General features: G+C 37.9%; 1 protein-coding gene across 2 annotated transcripts in view; it reads right to left on the bottom strand.

Annotated features, from left to right (window-relative positions):
• Nucleotides 1-661: 661 nt before the first annotated feature.
• Nucleotides 662-21,731, bottom strand: part of LOC124395707 (WT1 interacting protein) — a 44,279-nt gene continuing 23,209 nt past the window's right edge. For both annotated transcript variants that reach the window (XM_046864465.1, XM_046864464.1), the window contains 6 exons: nucleotides 12,890-12,957; nucleotides 7,579-7,641; nucleotides 7,139-7,269; nucleotides 5,802-5,853; nucleotides 5,625-5,693; nucleotides 662-2,966 (listed from right to left, as the gene is read on the bottom strand). In XM_046864465.1, coding sequence (XP_046720421.1) covers nucleotides 2,814-2,966; nucleotides 5,625-5,693; nucleotides 5,802-5,853; nucleotides 7,139-7,269; nucleotides 7,579-7,641; nucleotides 12,890-12,957 — 536 coding nt within the window. In that variant the 3' untranslated portion in view covers nucleotides 662-2,813. The remainder of the gene's footprint in view (nucleotides 2,967-5,624; nucleotides 5,694-5,801; nucleotides 5,854-7,138; nucleotides 7,270-7,578; nucleotides 7,642-12,889; nucleotides 12,958-21,731) is intronic.

Below are 21,731 nucleotides of genomic sequence, written 5' to 3'. Positions count from 1 at the left end.
CAACAATGATAAACCACACACACACACACACCAATATGAGGTGACCAAAAATGTTCTAGATCTGTTTAATTTATTTATCCATGTTTACACACTATCACCTTTAAAATAGTCTCCTTGTACACCAATACAGAGCTCCCAGTGTTCCTGACACTTCTGGAATGTGTCCTGGAAGTCTTCATTTCAAAGCGTGTCAAGCTTTTCGCTATTCTCGCTGGATCTCCACAGTGGAGTCAAAACAGCGAACTCTGAGTTGAATCTTCATTTTCAGGAAAAGGGCGAAGTCCGCAAAAGTCAAATCTGGCAAGTAGGGTGGGTGCAAAAGTGAGATCATGTGGATTGTTCTCTGATGATCATCATGCACAAGTTGCCTAATAGATTCTATATTTTTGGGGGTTTGAAGGTCTTCCTGATCTCTCGTATTCTTCCAGTGATGTTCGCTCAAAACACATCGAACGACTCGTTGCAGCATCGTCAAACATACGTCATAACGTCAAACGTCTCTGTGGCAGATTTGGCCGGTTTCACACAAAATTTGCTCTTTGGTCTATGATGAAATCAGACGTGTCTGAATAGCACCAGTTACACCGTTAGACTTGAAACTTTTTACGCCTCCTCATACACACATTTTCTGTTGCAGTAACTCAAAACACACAGCATTAAGTTAACTACAAAACCACTTTATTGAAAAAGCAGATTGATCTTGTCTATGGTTAAAGGATATGTCCCAACTTCTTTTAACATTAAATAACTTTAAACCTTTTCTCGTGCTTAGATAAATAAATCTACTTTCCTTTTATTTATTTATGAAATATCTAAGGAATCCAAAAAACATTGAACATTGATACAAAAAAAATAATAATAAAGCAGAAAGGTGAGAGACGCGTTCTGAGAACTACACTTCGGATTGAAGCAGGGAATAAAAAAAAACGCTAGCAGTGTTTATTTACAGGGACTCTACCTGTGTTCTATCAAATAGTTACAAATACATTATTTGTATTAAGCGTATTAAGACATCGTGGAGAGAAAATTATATGCAGTTCCCGTAAAAAAAAAAGTGAAACGACCCTTCTGGGAATGGTTTGAGGAGAAATAGGGTTAGGCATAGGTTTACTGTTTACTGTATGGACAAAGGTGTGTGGACACCTGAACATAAAACTGGTATGTGCTTTTTGAACATCCCATTCCACATTTAATCCCCATTTCTGTTATTCTTCTGGGAAGATGTTCCACTAGATTTTGAAGATTTTGTGCTTGTGGAGATTTGTGCTCATTCAGTGAGTGTTAGTAAAGACAGATACTGATGTAGGTGAGATGAAGGTGTTCGGTAGGGTTTGAGGGCAGGAGATGTTGCTTTCCAACCCATGGAGCTGGCTTTGTGCACAGAAGCATTGTCATGCTGGAACGGTTTTGGGTTTCATAGGTTTTCGAATGAAAGGGAAAATGTCATGCTCCTACATCCAAAGACGTCTTATACATTTTGTAGTAACAGTTTGGTGAAGAACCACATATGGCTGGAAAAGTCAGGTGTCCCAATACTTTTGTCCATTTAGTGTATCAGTATTGTTAAAAAATATATTCTGTGCACTTTGAGTGGAATGTTTCGCTCCACAGGAAGTGTGTGTTAGAAATGATAATGTCGAGGACAGGATTGGTTTTTTGCCTGCCTGTGTCCACTCAGTAGTGTTACAGCAGGACTCCTGTATGCATGTGACTGGCCAAACACACACACACACACACACACACACACACACACACACACACACACACACACACACACACACATACAACCATGACAAGGAGGATTTGCTGGTTTGTCATCAGTTTGCCATCAGCAGTTGCATTTTAAGACACTTTAGACACACACACACACACACACACACACACACACACACACACACACACACTCAAGGCCAAGCAAACAGTTACATTCACAGTGGCCCTGCCACTGATGCATGCTGGGAATATTCACATACACACAGACACACATCCATCCTGTTAAACTCAGGTGAGACCGGCACCTATTGAGCTTTTAGCAGTAGAAAAGAAAAGAAAAAAAACCTGAACAGCGATCCTTTCCTTTGTCACGACAGCTGCAACACATCTCCAGCGTGTATCCTCCCAGACAAACCAGTGTTGGGAAAAACGTACACACCGCACTGGAGTCTAGTACCAGTTTAGAAATGATACGAGCCAAAAAAAATTTTTGAAAAAGAAGAAAAACCTCTACATTCGTGTAAAATGTCTCTGAATATCAATAGGGTTAAATATGATATGTTAAGGTGTATGTGCTTGTGTAAATTTGTGAATGTGTCTGCTTAAAATGCTGGCACACGAATGTAAAAGTCTGTGTGTGTGTGTTTAGTGTGAGCACAGTGCAAGGATTTGCATTCCTTACCACTATCGTATCATATCACATCCCGCACACTGTGTATATATGAATACAAAATGGTGTTACGATAATAACGGTGCAACTTGAAGGCAATGAGTGAAACAACAACAGCAACAAAAGTTAAGTGCGAGATTTTCAGCGAAAGGCCACTCGTGAGGCTTTTTCTTTCTCGGAATGTAGCTGTATATGCTGGTTGTGTCCTTGGAAGTGTCTGGGACCATGAAGATCAAGGGTTGAGTCTTTGACATCATTCCATGGTGCAGCTGCAGAGGGACAGCGAGATAGAAAGACACTGTGTTTCCTGTCTGTCTGTCTGTCTAGGCCTCATTTCAGTGAAGGAGTCAATGGAGAGAGCAGCAACAAACAATCACACACATCTCCCTTCGTGGCACTGTATTAAGTGTGCGAGAGCGTGTGTGTGTGTTTACAGCTCAGTGACATGAAGTGGATAGCTGGTCGTTGGTTGAGACGGACCGGAGGCTTTTAACCGGTGCAGGTGACAGGTGTGGCACAGCAGGTGACCCTCCAAAGGGTAACAACGGTGGCCCTCTTCATCAGTTAACTGAAGGCCGCAGTCCTGAAATTGTACACACACACACACACACACACACACACACACACACACACACACACACACAGGTAAGTTAAGATGTTTTCATAGCAATGATTTAAGTCCTTCAGGGCCCTATTTCATTCTGTTCCCTTAACAGCCGAAGCACATGTATGCCTCAAAAAGCCTCTGAATTCTTTTCATGTATTAATAAAGTTATTACATTTTAAATTAAATTATTAATGGACACCCAGAAGATGGGTTCCCTTTTCAGTCCGGTTCCTCTCAAGGTTTCTTCCGCACATCATCTCATGGAGTTTTTTTTTCCCTTCCCACAGTTGCCACTGGCTCACTCATTAGGGATACTGCAATAAACTTTTTTTATAACCTTATTAACGTTTATCTGTGTAAAGCTGCTTTCAAAACACTGTCCATTGTAAAAAGCTCTATACAAATAACATTGAATTTAATTGAATTAAAGACGCACTTTTGACCGGTTTATTCTTACATTAAACGTTACGACGGCATTTTAGTGCCACGTAAAAAATATACCTACGATTGCGAGAATAAAGTGAAAATATTTCCAGAATAGAGTCGAAATTTACTGGAAAAAGGTCTACTTTGAGAAGAAAGTCGTAGCAGTACGAGCTTAAAGTGGTAAAACTCATCAATCAAGGAACGATTCACAGTTTTGCAGAAAATGAATGTGGAGAATTTGGTTAAATCCATTTTTTTTCTGGTACTTTACATCACTATTTATTTTCTGCACAACTTTTTACTCATTAAATGTTTACACAAATTAACTGGTGTATCATTTCCTGGCTCTCACACAGACGTAGGATAGGCTATGAAGTTAACAATGAGCAGGGCATTGGGCAACAAGAAGTATGGGGCTAATGTGGATGCGATGCAAACTTGACCTGCATACATTCATGACTACGCCTACAATGACTACGTTTTACTTAAGTACATGTCAGAGCCCAAACTTCTTTACTTTAACTTGAGTGAAAAAGTTCTACTTTTAGCAGTCTTTTAAAACATGAGTATCTGTACTTTTACTTGAGAGAAGTATGTGTACTTTTACCATCTCTGGTTAAATTCTACTTTAGGTTAGACAATGAGGAAACTCTTTGTCTTTTGGCTCATCAGCACAGAGTTATAATTTTATAACGTATATACGTATAACTTATAAAATTATAAATGGACACTGCAGCGGTTATGTATAAAATAAATGTATTGAGAAGACAAATATCAGAGAGACAAACATGACATTAAAGTTAACAAATTACATTATTCTTGTCATTTTAACTTTATTTTCAAAATACTGAGAGTTTAATCTCGTATTGCTTCGAATATATTCTCGTAATCTCAACTTGATTCTCGTACTGCTACGACTTTATTCTCGTAATTTTGACTTTATGAAAAAAAATTATTTTGACTTTATTCTCGTATTGCTACGACTTTAATCTCGTAATCTTCAATTAAAAAAAAAAAATTTTAACGTGAAGCTAAAATGCGTCGTAAAAATTCATAACATATAAAGTCTAGGAAATATATATATATATATATATATATATATATATATATATATATATATATATATATATATATATATATATATATATTTTTTAATAAGGCAAAAAGCACAGCTTGTTACAGAGAAACCACAACACGCAATCTCCCTCAGCTGTTACAGCACTGGTACTGGAGACGTTTTCCAAAAAAAACACCTTTTAAATCGTTTCTTACCTTGAAATCCATGAGAAAGATTTTACTATAGAAACAATACCTGTATGCATTGATACACATGAATATACCCTGTGCTTTGAGCCATGGCAGAGTGTCAGAGTGTCTGTTACAGGGAATTAATCAACACCGTACTGGCCAATCAAAATCGACAATTCAATCTAACAGTGTTATAATTGTAAGGAAAAATCAGTTCTACCACATACCCATAACTTCTAACCTGAGGTTGACGAGGGCAAACCAGCCCTTCAACGACCCTTCATTATTACATTTTGCTTATTTACAGTGACTGAAGTGACTTTATGTTTATTGGCAGAAGAAAGTAGGTCACCCAGAGGCCTTTGGGTTTATGCAAATGAAAATTGGTGCGATGTAGCGACTTGTTATCACAAGCAGAAATCAAACTAGCTAAATCTAAAGTTTCGCCCCTGAGCACTCAGAGATGTGTGGAATACGAGACGGGGTCTCTGATATGCTAGCACTTAAACATGCTAACAGCAAAGAAATAATTCCATATATAAAATATACACATTAAAATAAAGTCAAGATTACTTTACTGTCAGATTGTTTTCCCCACGCACAGTATCAGATATACTATATGAACAAAAGTATTGAGACACCTGACTTTTCCAGCCATATGCGGTTCCTTCAACTAGGAGTCCCAAACCTGTTCCCGCATAACAATGACCCTGCCCACAAATGCTCTTTTTTTTAACCACAGCTCATACAGGGTTCTATTCCACACATTTTAAAGTGTAATGTTGTGGTGAATGATTTACATTGTGTCCATGTTTCTCGCAGTCCTGAATCTTCACAAGATACAGTGAAGGATCACAAGCTTGAATTCTGTCGTAATTGTAATCTTAAAATATTATGAGTACATTGATGTACGTTTCAGACACTCCTAAGGTGTAAACACGCACATTCTCTTAGCCTTACCTCACAGTGATAACACTCTACATGGTAGTCTTTATCCATGGACACGACCCGTATGGTCTCCTCTGAACCCTGGGAAAAAAAAAACATTCCCATCACACACACATACACACTCAGTGACTGAAAAATAAGCGATGCAGAATGGAGCATGGAGAAGGAGCGTGTGATGAGAGCACTTACCTCAACTGGGAGAATAGGTTGACCACATGATGCACATTTTGGAGCGAACACTCTGTAAATACAGAAAGAGAAATATAAATACTTACATTTTATTGCCAAGTGTTTGTGGACAACTGAATATATGATGAGCATCGCATTTCACATTTAGTCCCAATTTGCTGCTATAGTAACCTCCACTCTTCTGGGGAGATGTTCGACTAGATTTTTGAGTGTGCATGTGGAGATTTGTGCTCATTCAGACACAATGGTGTGGGTAAAGTACTGATGTAGGTGAGGTGAGGAGGCCTGGGGTGCAGTCAGAGTAAAATATGTATACCAAAGGTGTTCAATAGGTTTTAAGCTCATAGCAGGACATCTTTCACTCAAACTCATGAATAGCACATCTTCATGAAGCTGGCTTTGTTCACAGTGGCATTATCATGCTGGAACAAGTTTTTGGACTGGACTGAATAAATGGCAAAAATATACTATTTGGCCGAAAAAAAAATATATCGGGACACCTGACTTTTTTAGCCATCTGTTGTTCTGACCCAAACTGTGACAAAGTTGAAAGCAAACGCTTATATATAACATGTTTAGATGTAGGAGCATTACATTTTCCCTTTACCTGAACTAGGAGACCCAAACCTGTTATGCTTTATATAGGTTGGAGTGGAAGATCTCCTGCTGAAACTAACAGCTCTAGGGAAAAATCCATACAGATAGTTTTTCCGGGTTGCTGGAGCGGTGAGAAGGTCTGTCTGATGTCAACCCTATTGAACACCTCGGGGATGAATTGGAACACTGATTGCACCCCAGGACTCCTCTTCCTAAATCAGTACCTGACTTTACTTACATCCTTGTTGCTGAATGATCACAAATCTCCACAAGCACACTCCATAATCTAGTAGAACATCTCCCCAGAAGAGTGGAGGTTATTATGATGATCATTAGAAAACTTCCCAGAAGAGCATACACCGCATACAGTGCATGTTTTTGGGTTTACACGAAAATGGGAGAAATGCTAAAAAAGTAAGCATGCAGGCTTTGCAAGAATAACATGAGCTTAATTAGAAAGCAGGCTTGGTGAATATTTCCTCTGACACGTTTAATTACCGGTGGGAGTCTTTAACACAACTTACCCACTTCACAGTGAAATTTAAAATGCCTCTGATCCAAAACATTGCAGCATTTCTGCTTTTGTGTTTATTAAAACTGAATAAATGTGTGTTCGGGAGCTGTGTAAAGATACGACAATGGGAAACTGCATGTATTGGGGAAAACCGGACGGATCTGGAGGTTATATATCGCAACTCTGTTTGTGATGAAATGCTTGCTTTTAAAGAAGAACCACTTACGTGTGATAATCTTTAACACAGTAGATGTTGTTCTCAACGTCAACGGTGAAGGGAACTCCGTCGAGTCCCTCCTTACACACGACACAGCGGAAACAACCTGGGTGGTAGGACTTCCCAAGAGCCTGCAGGATCTACACAGACAAACACACACACACATATATATGTACATAAATAAAAAACGCACAACCCATGAGGTTTTGCTGAAAAATTTCTTGCTGTTAAAAAAACTTCTGGTTCCTGTGTTAATTTGATTTACTTTAAAAATAAAAAAACTAAAGCACCTCCCTGACATCATAGTGAAAAACTGTGTGTGTGTGTGTGTGTGTGTGTGTGTGTATCTGCTAAGACATAGCTGTTAATTACACTGCTGATTGAAACGAGTCATCTGAATACTGATCATTAAAAACAGAAAGAAAAACAACCCAAAACAAATAAGGTACCATCTCCATGATGAGGTGTCCACACACAAAGCACTTCTCCGCCGTCTGCTGAAAGCCGGAATACTGAAAAACACACAGGTTCACGCTATAATTAATACCACAGATCCAACAGTAACATAGTACATTTTTGATTTTATGTGTTCTTGATTAGAGGTCGACCGATTCATTGGTTTTTTTTTGCCGATAAATTGGGGCAGTTGATTGCTGGAACTATCAGCTCTAAGGTAATATCCATACCGATAGTTTTTCCGGGTTGCTAGAGTGGTGAGAATGTCCATTGTCATTATACAGTTCGAGAGCGGCTTCTAGAGGTGAATCACTGAAGCCATGTGCTGTTTGTTGAAGTGTCCATTTTGATTCATTCTGGATGTAATTTATTTTATTTTATTTAATATTTTATTAATATAATTGGATGTGTCTTTTCTTTTCCTCAACATTTATTGATGTAATTCATTTATTCATATTCATTTCATTTAACACATTTTCATGATTCAGTACTGGTTTTTATTTTTGTAATAAAGTTCAGTACTATTTTACATGGAGTGATACGTTTTTTTCCGTTTGATTAATCGTTTGATTAATCGTTTATTGGCAAATCCGATCCAACTACTGTAGCTATCGGTAAATCAGTTGACCTCTATTCTTGATTATAATAGCGTGATTATTGGATTTGTTCTGGTTTGTCACCTTGTCACCATTTAATACTTTTTACATTATTAAACACATAGATTTTAAATAATTTCTAGAATCATGGCGTTAAAGCTCCCTAAAGTAAGTACATTATCTATAATTGTCATTTCTGACATATTCAGTACAGTACACAGTGAAACGAAACAACCTTCCTCCAGGACCAAGGTGCTACATAGAGCAACATAACACAAAATAACAAAACTAACTGGGACAGACACACTGATACATATAGGTTATTACATATAGTGTGCACACAACATTTAATGTCAAAACACAACACTGCAACAATGCGAGTTAAAGTGAAGGGAAAATTTCATGCTTCTGCCGCCAAAGACATTTTTTACAACCGTGTGCCTCCAACTTTGTAGTAGCATTTCAGAGAGAATTTACATATGGCTAAAAAAGTCAGGTACTTTAGTCCATTCTGTCTTGAGACAGATTGTACCTATTCTGTCTCAAGCTACAGGGGGAGCTGCAGGTTTCTGATGGTCTACAGGAAGGAGTTAAATAGTTTACGAACAGTAGGGGGGCAAAGCGTGAGAGCGGTCTCTGGAATGCTGCATGTTCCCTACTCATACAAAGCCATAGACTACTTAATATTTAAAACAAGTCTCAAAAAAGACCCTAAATTGAACCATTTTTTAAAAGTAGGTTCAACTAAAATTGGTGAACATGCAGCTATAATTGTACAATAATATAGAGCTTTGTATAAGTAACTCACATGAACACATAGAGACTGCAACTGACTTTCAACACTCAAACAATTTCATCATTAATTTCAGACAATATCTTTTTTTTCAGAAGTCGTGCTTCACATCTACACAGAACACTTGAACATAAAGCAGGAGCACAAACCCAATTGTTCTTTTCCCCCAGTCATGTTTAAAAATTCTGTTTTTGTCCTTGGCAGGCCACGTCTTCACTTCATAAATTAGAAAGAAGTGTACATGAAGAAAAAAAAAGATCTGTCAATGTCTGTGGAAATGCTTTTCTTTTTCCGGCTAAAATGGACACAAATACAGAAACGCACACAGTAGTGGATGCACTTACAGAAGCCACAACGGTGCATGATGACGTTAAAACAACGCAGGTTTCAGCTCAATTCAACATAAACCTGAGATTTTTTACAAATATTGGTATTGTAGCATTCTGGGTCGATAACACTTCAACATTTAACACTCCGTACATAATACATAATACAGTGATCCTCCAAAGTCGAGTGAACAGGCGATGGTTTTCGGTACTGCTGAGCGATATGATACAAATCAGTATTTTGATATTTTATGTTAAAATACAGTTTTGTAGACATCATAGGACAATTGAAGCAGTTTTTTATAAAGACAATAAGTGTCATGGTATGATAGTTTTGGCTCATTGTCTGCTCCTAGTCATGGCAAGTTGACGGCATTTATGTGTGGAATGTGTGTACAAGCACACATGCATATCCATGTCTCTTTGTTGTTTGGGTGGACGTTTTCAAGCAACAGGTTGCAAGTTTCTTAAGGAGGAAATGACCTCGAAAGTGGCCATCTGCCTGCCCTATGGCGTCAGGGGAAATGCTGTACTGGGGTGGAACCGGGATTTAGACTGTTCAAGCATTGTGAAAACAGCGTATTCCATCGTTTGATCCCGATATCTATTGTTCAGAGGTATTCCATAGCTGCCATAAAGCCTAATAAGACATAAAGCTAATGGGTTATTACATTTAATCCCAGTAGGAGCAGGTGGGTTTTATGACAAGCGGATCAATACCAGGAAAACCCCTCCACCACCTTATACACTTTGGACCATCTGTCAGACCCCCGATGTCAGGGCCAATTATCTTAGTAATCAATTCAAAAAAGGGGAGGAAGACACACACCTACCATATGACAAAGACTTCAAGAAGGGGTTGAAACTTCTAAGCCCCAGAAGATTTATTAACGGAAAGACTCTCGGTGCAGTGGGCTACATTGTCATCTCACAACTCCAGGGTCCCTGATCAATCAACCCTGCGCTTGTCTGTCTACATAGAGTTCTACATGTTCTCGTTGTGTCGAAATTGGATTTCCCTGGTTTCCACCATCCTCCAAAAAACAGGCCAGTTGGTGAAAATTATAAATAGTTTTTCCCTCCCATTCAGTCTGAGAATATTTTCTAACAATGCAATAACCTCCATCTGTTCAAGAACACTTTACCACGAGAAAAACAATACAATTAGTATTTGTATAGGAGCCCAAGGCACTCAACTAACTTCAAGTCTGAGCCTCAAAGTGACCTCTGATATTAAAAACAAATCTATGATAAATATTTTCCTGCCAATCTGTAAAGTTTTTCACATTTAATTGCAATCTTAATATACTATTTAAAGACTGGCTGCGTCTAAATCCTGCGCTTTATTCTCAAGACTGTTGAACTTTACTGTAAAATAAATTTAAATTAAGGGATATTTCTCTATATATGTATTTAATCCTCACTTTTTAAGATTTGGGAGATTTAAAAAGGGAACAATTACCTCAGAAATCGCAGCATAAATGCTACAACTACTCCTCTATGCTCAGTGTACTAAAAAAACGAGTGTGTAAATACAATAAACTCCCTTCTAAGTTCATAAATTGCTAACACCCATAACAACGAGACTCTGTAATGATGTTTATATGTTAATAGTTGTACACTTTATAGACAAAACCAGTAGTCGTATAGTCGATTGCAGTCAATATTTGTATTGCTCTTTATATCTGAGATGGAAAAGCCCAACTTTTGAAAACCCTTACAATGTACTAGAATGATCAAGGTTTTGAAGAAAACTTACATGCAGCACAGATGTATAAATATTTTATGGCTTGTGCAGGAGTCCACAGCAGTAGCTCATCACTGGGTTTGCTACTGTGATTACGGTTTAGGGATTTCAAACTCATAACACCCCTCCCTGTCAGAGTAATAATCTCAGGAGAGGAGAGAATGTGCTCAGAGCCCCTATTATTGCCTTTAGAAAAAATAAATAAATACTGACAATGTTCTCATGCAATGCCCAGAATTTATCTACCAAGGACGGCTCGTCTCTCTCTCATCCCTCCATCTCTTTCTGTAATTGTGTGTTTTGGGGGAGGGTAATTAGTCCCTATTGGGAGATGGGAGGAAATGGGACTAAACTGGGCAGGGGGTGGATTTCTATTCTGGCCAGTCACAACATCTGTTCTCCCATGAGGGTTAAAGAATGTGTAAAATGCACTTTATGCTTCTTATCTACTTATCCATCCATCCTTCAGTCCTTGTTATCTGTGCCTCTATCTGTCTAGCCCAGGATCCATCCCTTCACCCCATCTCTTTTTCTCAATGTCAGGAGGTTTATTCTTGAGTCACACTTCCAGTTATAAATCTGTTTTATCTGTGCTCATCAACTCATCTGTTCATCTGTCCCTATTGCTAACATGCAATTCAATTACATCTAACTGTATATGTAAAATGCTAACAGTAACAGTAGCTTTACAGAAATATAGGAGCAGATTTAAATCCCTAATAGAAGCAAATCGGAGGCAACAGTGACGAGGAAAATCTTCCTGAGATGGAAATTGGTGCAAAACGGTATCAACAGTTCAAATCAATCTTTATGATTACAGAAGCCGTTCTGGAGTATAATTATGCAGCTGTGATTATAACTAGCACACTGTAGACATTGACATAAAATATTTATATATACTTGAATTTGTGTTTCTCAAAAACTACAAATTATTAGTATAAGACACATCGTTTGTCAGTTTTGGTAGAAAAGGTGTGGCCTGTGTAGGTATGGTGTACGTGCCTGTCAGTCCCACTAAACAAGGTGTGGCATATGTGCCTTTTGAATTTATTAAAGGAGGTGTGGTTTATGTGCCTGCCAATTCTAAGAAAGAGGGTGTGGCCTAGGTGCCATTTATCCCAGCAAAGGAGGTGTGGCCTATGTGCCTGTTAGTCCTAATAAAGCAGGTGTAGCTTTTGTTCCTTTTAGTCCCAATTAGGGAGGTGTGACATAGGTGTCAGTAGGTCCCAGTAAAACAGGTGTGGCCTATGTGCCTGTCAATCCCAGAAAAGGGGGTGTGGTTTGGGTGCCAGTAAATCCCAGTAAGTGAGGTGTGGCTTAGGTGCCTGACAATCTGAGTAAAGGAAATATGGCTTAAATGCATGTCGCTTCTTAAAAAGGAGGTGTGGCCTGTATACTGGTCAATCACAGTAAAGTAGGTGTGGTTTATGTGCCTGTTAGTCCCAGTAAAGTAGTTCTAGCATATGTGCCAATCAATGCTAATTCAGGAGGTGTGGCTTATGTGCCAGTAAATCCTAGCAAAATAGGTGTGGTCTATATGTCAGTCGTTTCCAGTTAAGCAGGTGTGGCCTATGTGCCAGTAAATTCTAGTATAGGAGTTGTAGACTATGTGCCAGTCAATTCCAGTAAAGGAGGTGTGGCCTATATGTATGTCAGAACTTATGAATATCTCACACATCAAAGATATTTTCTAGAAATTAAAGCGCACTGGTCTGAATCATCTACAAATCCTGAAATTGTGATAATCTTAGACAAAAAGTAGCAGCCCCATTACCGCTATATAAAAAAACCCTTAAAATCCTCAGCTGTTGAGCAGATGAGCAGAGTTTTTTATACACTTACCAGAAAGTCCTCCTCGCAGTAGACGTTTCCATTCACATTGTAGAACGCTTTTCCTCTCAGTCTCCTCCCTGAAGAAACAAAACACGACATAAGATGAGCCACAGCCATAAACAAACCTCACCTCACCGACCAGAGCCATAATAACCCACCCACAAGATGTCTCGCTTCTTCAGCTCCAACGCAGAAGTAACAGACTTTACTGGTCTAATTAAAGTCTCGCTGAGGGATATGTTACGTCTTGATCTAATGTATGAGACATGTTAGTCTTCAAAAGCAAACCACAAGTTTGACCCTTATGGAAATAAAAGGTGGAGAATTAAAGACAGGACCTCGAGTTCCTACAAATAACAGCTTAGATCCTGCAGACATTTTCCCCAGATAAGCACAGCATGTAGACAGATGATGTACAACTGGGCAGAATTTTGTAGAAGTTGTAAGCAGGCTCTTCTATACAGAGGGATATTATTCTGGTTAACTTATTATGCTCAGAGGAGGACAAATCATAAGGCTGGGCACCTGGGGACAAGCAACCTGAATATTCAGGCTTTTCATTCACATTTGCATGACAGTCAAGCAGGATCACTGGGATCATGATATAAATATTAAATGACTCTTGTTGACACTTTGTAGCTCAGTAATTGGGCCTCTGGGCAAGCAGAACATGAGACTGCCTAGAACATTGGATCAATATTTAGCTAGCTAGCGAATTTATAATCTGTCCGCCCATGTATGCTGGGTTTTTAAATGCCTTTGCCTCTTTTCTTTGCCAACTTGTTGCATAATCACACTTTGGAGTGCCAGTAATAAGTGTAGTGTAATTTTCGCGAGGAAACAATGTTGTTTTTAAGACTTTTGGACCGACAATGCAACACGACTGTGTACCATATTATACTCAATCACATCCTGCACACTATTCAGAAACACTATTTACGATACAGTGCTGCAGTATAGAGTATATTAATATGCCATCTCGAACAAAACTTGTGTGCTGGATCGGCTTTCAAGATTTCTTGGCGTGCGTGCACCTGATTCAGTCATGGTAATTATCTGGCAAGTTCAATCAGGTGTGTAAAGCAAGAGAATATAAAAGCCCCACTGGAGTGTGTATCTGCCTCTAGGTCTTGGGAGTTGAATGCGGTTCAACAGTGACGTGAGTGACAGAAATTTTGTTTCCATGCCAATAACACATGCTGGTGCTATTTTCACTCTGTAGAGCGAAACTTTTTTGCGATCAGCCATGGAGAGAGAGAGAGAGAGAGAGAGAGAGAGAGAGAGAGAGAGAGAGAGAGAGCACTCTGAACGCGACTAATCCCCGCACTATGAGCGAAAACGGTTTGCTGTGATTGTGTCAACTGTGCAATTAAAAGCATTAAAATTCACTGTTATGTAAATAATTACATTGATAATTAACTCACAGCAAACAAATCAGTCAATTAGTTCACAGCGCATGAGTCAGATAATTAGACCAGACTGGAGCTAATGCATGAATCTGCTGTGTATTTAAATGCGGAAGAACAGTATGAAACCAAACCCCACGCATCATGAACATACTAATGAGCTCTACGTCAAACAAATCTTGATTATGGAACAAATATAAAAATTCTCAACATCAACCGTATTGAATTGCAAATACAAACTTGTTCTCTGGCACTCAGTGTGAACCTGGGAGCAGAAATATGATTATTATTAGCTAAATTCAACAACTAATATAATGTACAGAGTATCCCAAAAGCTTCTGTATAGGGAACTATGTTTGTTAGCTCCATGTAGGTTGAGCCTTCATCAGTAGATGTTTGTGGACGTCCCTTTATAGGTTGATCTGAAAAACGTCCGGTCTTCTTGAATTTCGGTTATGTTTAGCAACAGTCTCAAGTGTGACGTGCTGAACACATTTTCTGTTAAACCTAGTGACAGCTTTCTGATCCAGCTATAGGAATAATTTTAATAAGTTCTTCTTTTGTTATAATTAATATATAAAATAAGTATGAAATAATTTTTGAAGACATTTTTCTTTAAGACGTTTGGGACACACTATTAAGAAGAGGTGGGTTTTACATCATTCATTCTTGATTTATAAATCAGGAGCACAAATCTTGTCGGCTTTAATTTGTATAAATGTATAAAAGTTACTTCTTGATGACTTACAGATAATTAAACTAGTTTGTAATTTTTTTTCCTGTGCATCATTAATTAACCCAATACTGCATTTTATATTATACACAGTGTAAAATGTAAATAAAAACATTTAATTTAATTATTTGAATTGAAACGCTTGAGAAAATTTACCATTTTATAAAAAAAAAAAAAAAAAAGGTTATTTGGAAATTGGTGGCAGCAACACGTCTCAAAAACATTTGGAAATGGTCGACAAAATGCTGGAAAAGCAAGTGGTACTATAAAGAAAGAGCTGGAAGAACATTTTGCATCTAATTAGGTTAATTGATAACAGGTCAATAAGATGCTCGGGTATTAAAAAGGCATCTCAGAGAGGCAGAGTCTCTCAGAAATAAAGTTGTGCAGAGCTTCTGTGAAAAACTCTGTGAAAGCTGTGAAAAACTTCAGAACAAAAAATTGCAAAGACTTAAAATAGATCATCTTCAGCACATAATATCATCAGAAGATTCTAAGTGACAAGTGACAAGGCCCAAATGCAATATTGGGTGCCAGTGATCTTTGGGAACTCAGATGGCACTGCATTAAAAACAATGTCCCACATTTATTGGGACGTGTTGTTGCCATTAATTTCAAAATTAGCTTTTTTTTTTCTTAAAATAGTTAATTTCCTCAGTTTAAACATTTGATATGTTTTCTATCTTCTATTGTGAATAAAATATAGGTTTATAAGATTTGCAAATCATTGCATTCTGTTTTTATTTACATTTTACACAGCGTCCCAATATATAAATATAAATACTGTAACGCGAGTTTTTGAATGGAACATATCTAATTTTGTTTCGCAGATTTTTTGAGTTATTTTAATTATTTGTGCGGTAAAATAACCATTTTCTAGCCTAAAAAATTAAGCTTTTGGAGTAGCTGTAATGCTCTTCTTGGGTATGTCATCACTTTCATCATCATTAGTACTGCACACTTGCTTCATCATCATCTTCATCATTCAGGTTGTATCTTCACTGGTGAGTATCTATATAGACTTTTTGATGTTAAAATAACGTAGGTTTAAAAACAGATGAAAGGGTTATAGGAGTGTCGGGACATTTTTATAAAGCCTCAAGATATACAGGTATTCTGTATAATGTACTGTATACATATTAGGTTGCCACTTCGAAGATTTTCGAGAGGGGTCTGGAAGGTAACCCCCACGATAGGTGAGGGATTACTGTATATTTATCACACTGCATACTGTGTATATGCTAGAAATTTACCCGTGATGTAACTGGCCTATATAATGTTTCTGTTTTTATGTCAGCTGTGTCAATCCAGTAATTATGAGAGCATTATGCAGAGGTAATTCAAAGCATTAACATACTGAAAATCTCACAGGTATGCTAATGGAAATGTATATTATTACAGCAGCAGAGATCACACATACAAAACCTATCCATACTGTGAAACGACACATCGAATATAATCAGGGTCTGACTTTTCTGTGGAGGGAAATATTTCCGCTTACCTGATATCTAAACAAATGGTAATGGCAGTAACATTATTTAATTAGGAAGGACTGGGTGATGGTTATTATAATGAGGTTGTTTTAAAAGCCCTGAACAAAATAACATGGGAACTACCACACCAACAATTTGGCTTCGGTCTGAAGGATTTGAACTGAAAGAATAGGATTTAAACTTTAGAAACCTATAGATCAGGATACAATAGAGTATGGCAACACTAATAAGACAAACACTAAACTGGACTGTGCAATCGGGGGGCTCTCAAGCATGCTAAAATTTAAAAATAGAAATAATTATATATGATGAGAAAAATACCCAGTATATTCACGGGAGTTTATGAAGAAGGGATGGGTATGTGGATAGTATTTTCATACCACACGCACACACACACACACACACACACACACACACACACGCACACACACACACACACGCACACAGAGGAGTCTGTAAATCAGTCAGACTGTTCTGCATTTAACTCTTCATGCCAAGCTAGTCTTTTAGTTCCTGGGGTTTGTGGGTGAGACCCATCTCTTTTCATTCAAACCCCAAAATTTATGTCCTAGCCCCTTTCAAACTGAATCCCAACACACACACACACACACACACACACACACACACCAGCCAGACACCAGCTATGAGTTTACTAACAGAGGCCGTGATTAATTCACATAAATGAGGGCTCTAATGGGTGCAGGCAACAGAGCGGGTGTTGTTTGAAAGCCTCTGTTTGCTGCCAGCTGCAGAGAATCCAGATTGGGGCTTTGGAGACAACAAAACACTACACACACACACACACACACACACACACACACACACACACACAAACACACTCCTGTAGTGGGGACAGGATTGATAGATAGTGTGCGAAAACATTTCTGAACTCAACAGTTCTGAGGCTCAGTCCTGTGTTGAACAATTAAACGTGTTGAAAGGCAGGAAGGTGACTGTACAGATGCATGAAGAAATACGTGACGGGCTGCAGGGCCGCGAGCTGGGAGTCACTGTAGCACTCTGACAGGTGGGGTTAGCACGCAAAGACGCAAAGAAAAGATGCTAAATGTGTGAGTGAGTAAATGGGGACATTCTTTTGGTCTGAGATCACTGGCTGGTCCCATTCAGCCCCTTCTCTCCTCCACCCCACCGAGAGACAGTAAGAGAGACAGACAAACAGGGAGGGAGGGAGGGGGATGGTGAAGCCTGATTCGCACATTCTTTTTCCCTGCAGCCTTTGTCAATAACCTACGTCCAAACATTCTCTATCAAATACTGCTATACACACTTTATACACACAGGTTACGTCTACACTAATCCGGATAAACGGAGTTTTCATCTCAAAATACTCTGCGTCCACACACACATTTTCAATTATTTCCCAAAAGTCGCTTATCCACACTGAAACGTCTGAAAATGCTCACGTCCCTGTACTGCGTATGAGCAAAACGTAAAAGTGTGACGTGAATACGAAGTTTGCAATTGTATCCAGGTAAGAGCCTTTTTCAAAAGCTCTTTTTTTTATTACTCAAAACACCATCCCCGTGTGGATGGAACGCCAAAACGGAAAGAAAAATGTGTTTTCAAATCAAAAATGTATTAGTTTTGGGCAAAGACAGAACCTCAAACTCCAATATGTTCCATATGCAACATACTGCAATAGTGTTAATTTAAATAAAGGCTACCTTGGTTACCATTTGTTTTTCCATCACTCTCTAAGCCTCTAAGTGTTTTATCCTGGTCAGTGCCATGATCGATTTTGGAGCCAATTCCAAGTACTTTGGGCAAATGGTGAATACACCCCAGGTGGGAGATTAGTCAATTTCAGGAAACTATTTAAATGAACAGTTATGGTGTTTGGCAGATGTCCTTATACAGACTGAATTACATTTATCTCAATCATACAGCTGAGCAGCTATGGGGTTAAGGGCCTTGCTCACCGAGGAGTAGTTACTTTGCTCTAACGTAGCGGTTCTCAAACTTTGCTCACACAACGGCTGCTTACAGTAAGATAAATTCCACTGACACCTTAATCCTTTATTCAACCAACTCTAGTATCAATTATTGTACTCATTAATAAAATGTGTATAATACCAGTGCTGAACAGTAATGGCGCACTCTGTTTTGAACTTGTTTTGATTGCCGCTTTGTGGTATCTATTTAGCACAGCATCAGTTCAACATCAAGCAGAACATTTTAAAGGAATAAATCATCGAAGAAACTCCTGACTAGAACTCACCACAACACCCGTGACCTTATTTGTGCAATTTTTTAAGTAGTTGAAAAGAAGGTTTTGGGCTCATGATCATTTCCAATGAATATCAATCAGTGTTTGATTCATTAATATCATTCTATTAATAGATTTTTGTGCTAAGAGTAACTTTGGAGTCTTTGATTAAGCAAAAGCAAAAATTGATAATAGGAACATGATAAATCATAGTACTTTGGATACTTATGCACATTTAAAGGCAAATACTTTTTTACTTTCACTGAAGTGGAGCACATTTTCTGGAGTAATATTTTACAGAGTGTATCTTTAACTTAAGTACATGGTTTGTGTACTTCATCCGTCACTGTACAATAACACTTTAGGTTTGAGTTGTGATTTTTTTTAAGTTTGAATGGTTTAAATTAAACCCATTTTATTTAGGCCAAATAGCCTAATAACTCTAGTAACTCACTAATACATATAATATATAATTATTGTAGGTTTACTAATGATGAAATGTACCACTTAAACAAAACCAAGCAAATAGAATTAATTCTTGCCAATTCTTTTTTTTAGCGAATAATCAAAATGAGGGTAAAATTATGAGCTAGTCATATGATGAAAAGTAATGGTCACCATTTTGAAAACAGGGGGATTAAAATGTAGCTCCTCACCTTTAATTTGGTCATTTGGGACTCAAAGCTGCATCCATGTTACTTAACGGCTAAAGATACAGCAACACGAGGAGACAGGTTTATGGTGGAGGTAATGTGGAAGTTGAATTTTTGTGTGTTTACATGTGAGCTGTTAGCTTCTGGGACACACACACACACACACACACACACACACACACACACACACACACACACACACACACACACTCACACAGAGGGTGACCAGAAAAACAATCATCATCATCATTAAACCCAATACATCACACACGCCAGAGCTCGAACCCAGTACAGCTGCTACTGCACACCAGTCGTCTTGTGCTGCTTTAACAGAGGGTAATTGTGTGTGTGTGTGTGTGTGTGTGTGTGTGTGCACCACCAAAATAAGTTAGTTCACTGAGCTGTGAGCCTGGAGTTTATCCGTGGACGGCCGAAGCCCTCTGGTGAGGTTTATATATTGAATCTCAGGAACAACAGAGCCATGGCGTATGACCCATATAACCCACATCTCACTATAAAATCTCTTCTCTCTACTCTGGAGCTGCAACACCTGTAATGCTTCAGGTAAAATGTACACTCTGGCTTGTGCGTTAATGCCGAAGAGACACTCTAAAGAGAGATCTTTCTCTTCCCTCTTTCGCTCGGTCTTCTCCTGCGCCATATCGCAAGTTCGCAACACACCAAGCCAAGCATCACAAAGGCAGGGATTTGTGGGAAAAATTCCTGAGGATGTTTTTTTCCCCAATGAGTTATTCAGAAGACAGCATGAGAATGTTCACACGGACAGACGGAAACATGTCAATAATACATGATGAAGCTGTCGGAGCGAGAAAGAAAGGTAAGGTTTTTCCAAATTTTTATTTATGAAACCGACTTCTTTATGTATTCTGAGCTGTGTATATATATATATATATATATATATATATATATATATATATATATATATATATATATATATATGACTGGAGAGGAATTTCAATTCAAGTTTAAATTTTTCCTCCTTCAAAAAAAGGTGAAGTAAACATTTTAGCATGTTAACTGACATTAAAACATCCTGAAATAATTACACAGATTAAAAAATGCAATACCGCTACATAATCCTTAATTACATTTGTTTTTTTACTTTGTTTTTTTAGATGTAATTATTCATTTTTGCATAGAAAATGAAGAAAACAGAATAGAAACTGAACAGTATCGCATAGAAAGTGAAGAAAAAGTTGTAGAAAACAGTGTAGCATAGAAAGTGAAGAGAACTTCGTAGAAAACATCGTAGCGTAGGAAGTGAAGAGAACTTCGTAGAAAACATTGAAGCATAGAAAGTGAAATAAATGTAGAAAATAAAGAAAATATTGTAGCATTGAAAGTGAAGAATTTTTTTAAAAAATTGTAGCATAAAAGGTAGCATGCTAGCTGAGGAAAAATTTAGAACAGAAGGCAAAGAGTTTGCTAGTTATAGAAAAATTGTAGCATAGAAAGTGGAGAACTTCGTAGAAAACACTGTAGTGTAGAAAGTGAAGAAAATTTGTAGAAAACGTAGCAATTTGTAGAAAACATTGTAGCATAGAAAGTGAAGGAAATGTAGCATAGAAAATAAAGAAAATATTTTAGCATAGAAAGTGAAGAAAAAAATGTTAAAACACTGTAGCATAGAAGATCAAGAAAACGTAGTATGCTAGCTGAGGAACAATTTAGAACAGAAGGCAAAGAGTTTGCTAGCTTTAGAAAACTTGTAGCATAGCAGGTGAAAACACTGTAGCAATGAAAGCAGCATGCTAATTGAAGAAAACATTTGAGAAAAGAAGGTGAAGAAAACAATGCAGCATAGACGGTAAAAAAACACATTGAAGAAATGTATCTATAGAAAACATTTTTGTTTTCTAACTGATGAAAACTTTATTATTCTTATAACCTGTGAATTTTCTTATATTTACTTTTCCTCGTGTATACTTTTTTCTGTTAGTTTTTTTGGTCTAGATATTTGTATGTAAAGTGTAATATGAAGATGAGCTTCAGGGCATTTCATTGATCTCTTTGGTTCACATAGTTTGGTCTATTTTGGTGTAACGGATACAGAATATAGTGCAGGATCTGAGGTTTCAGGTCTTGCTATTGTATTTGAACAATAAACCATGTCTCTGGAAGTCCAGCATAGTTTCCTAGTTATAGTTCCTGGTTTCTGTTTGACACTTCACTTAGTTATTTCCTTTGCAACCTCTGAGTTTGACCTGCCGGTGTTTTGACCCCACTGCTATGAAGATAAAGAGAGATGTGGTGCAAAACCATGGCCTACACATCCTTCACTTTCCCACAATCCTTCACTCCCTTTTCTCCTTAACGTC

The sequence above is a fragment of the Silurus meridionalis genome, chromosome 13 (genome assembly GCF_014805685.1).
Source record: "Silurus meridionalis isolate SWU-2019-XX chromosome 13, ASM1480568v1, whole genome shotgun sequence".
In the NCBI taxonomy this organism is placed as follows: Eukaryota; Metazoa; Chordata; class Actinopteri; order Siluriformes; family Siluridae; genus Silurus; species Silurus meridionalis.
Note: the sequence above shows the minus strand (reverse complement) of the source record. Positions and strands in the feature narration are given on the sequence as shown.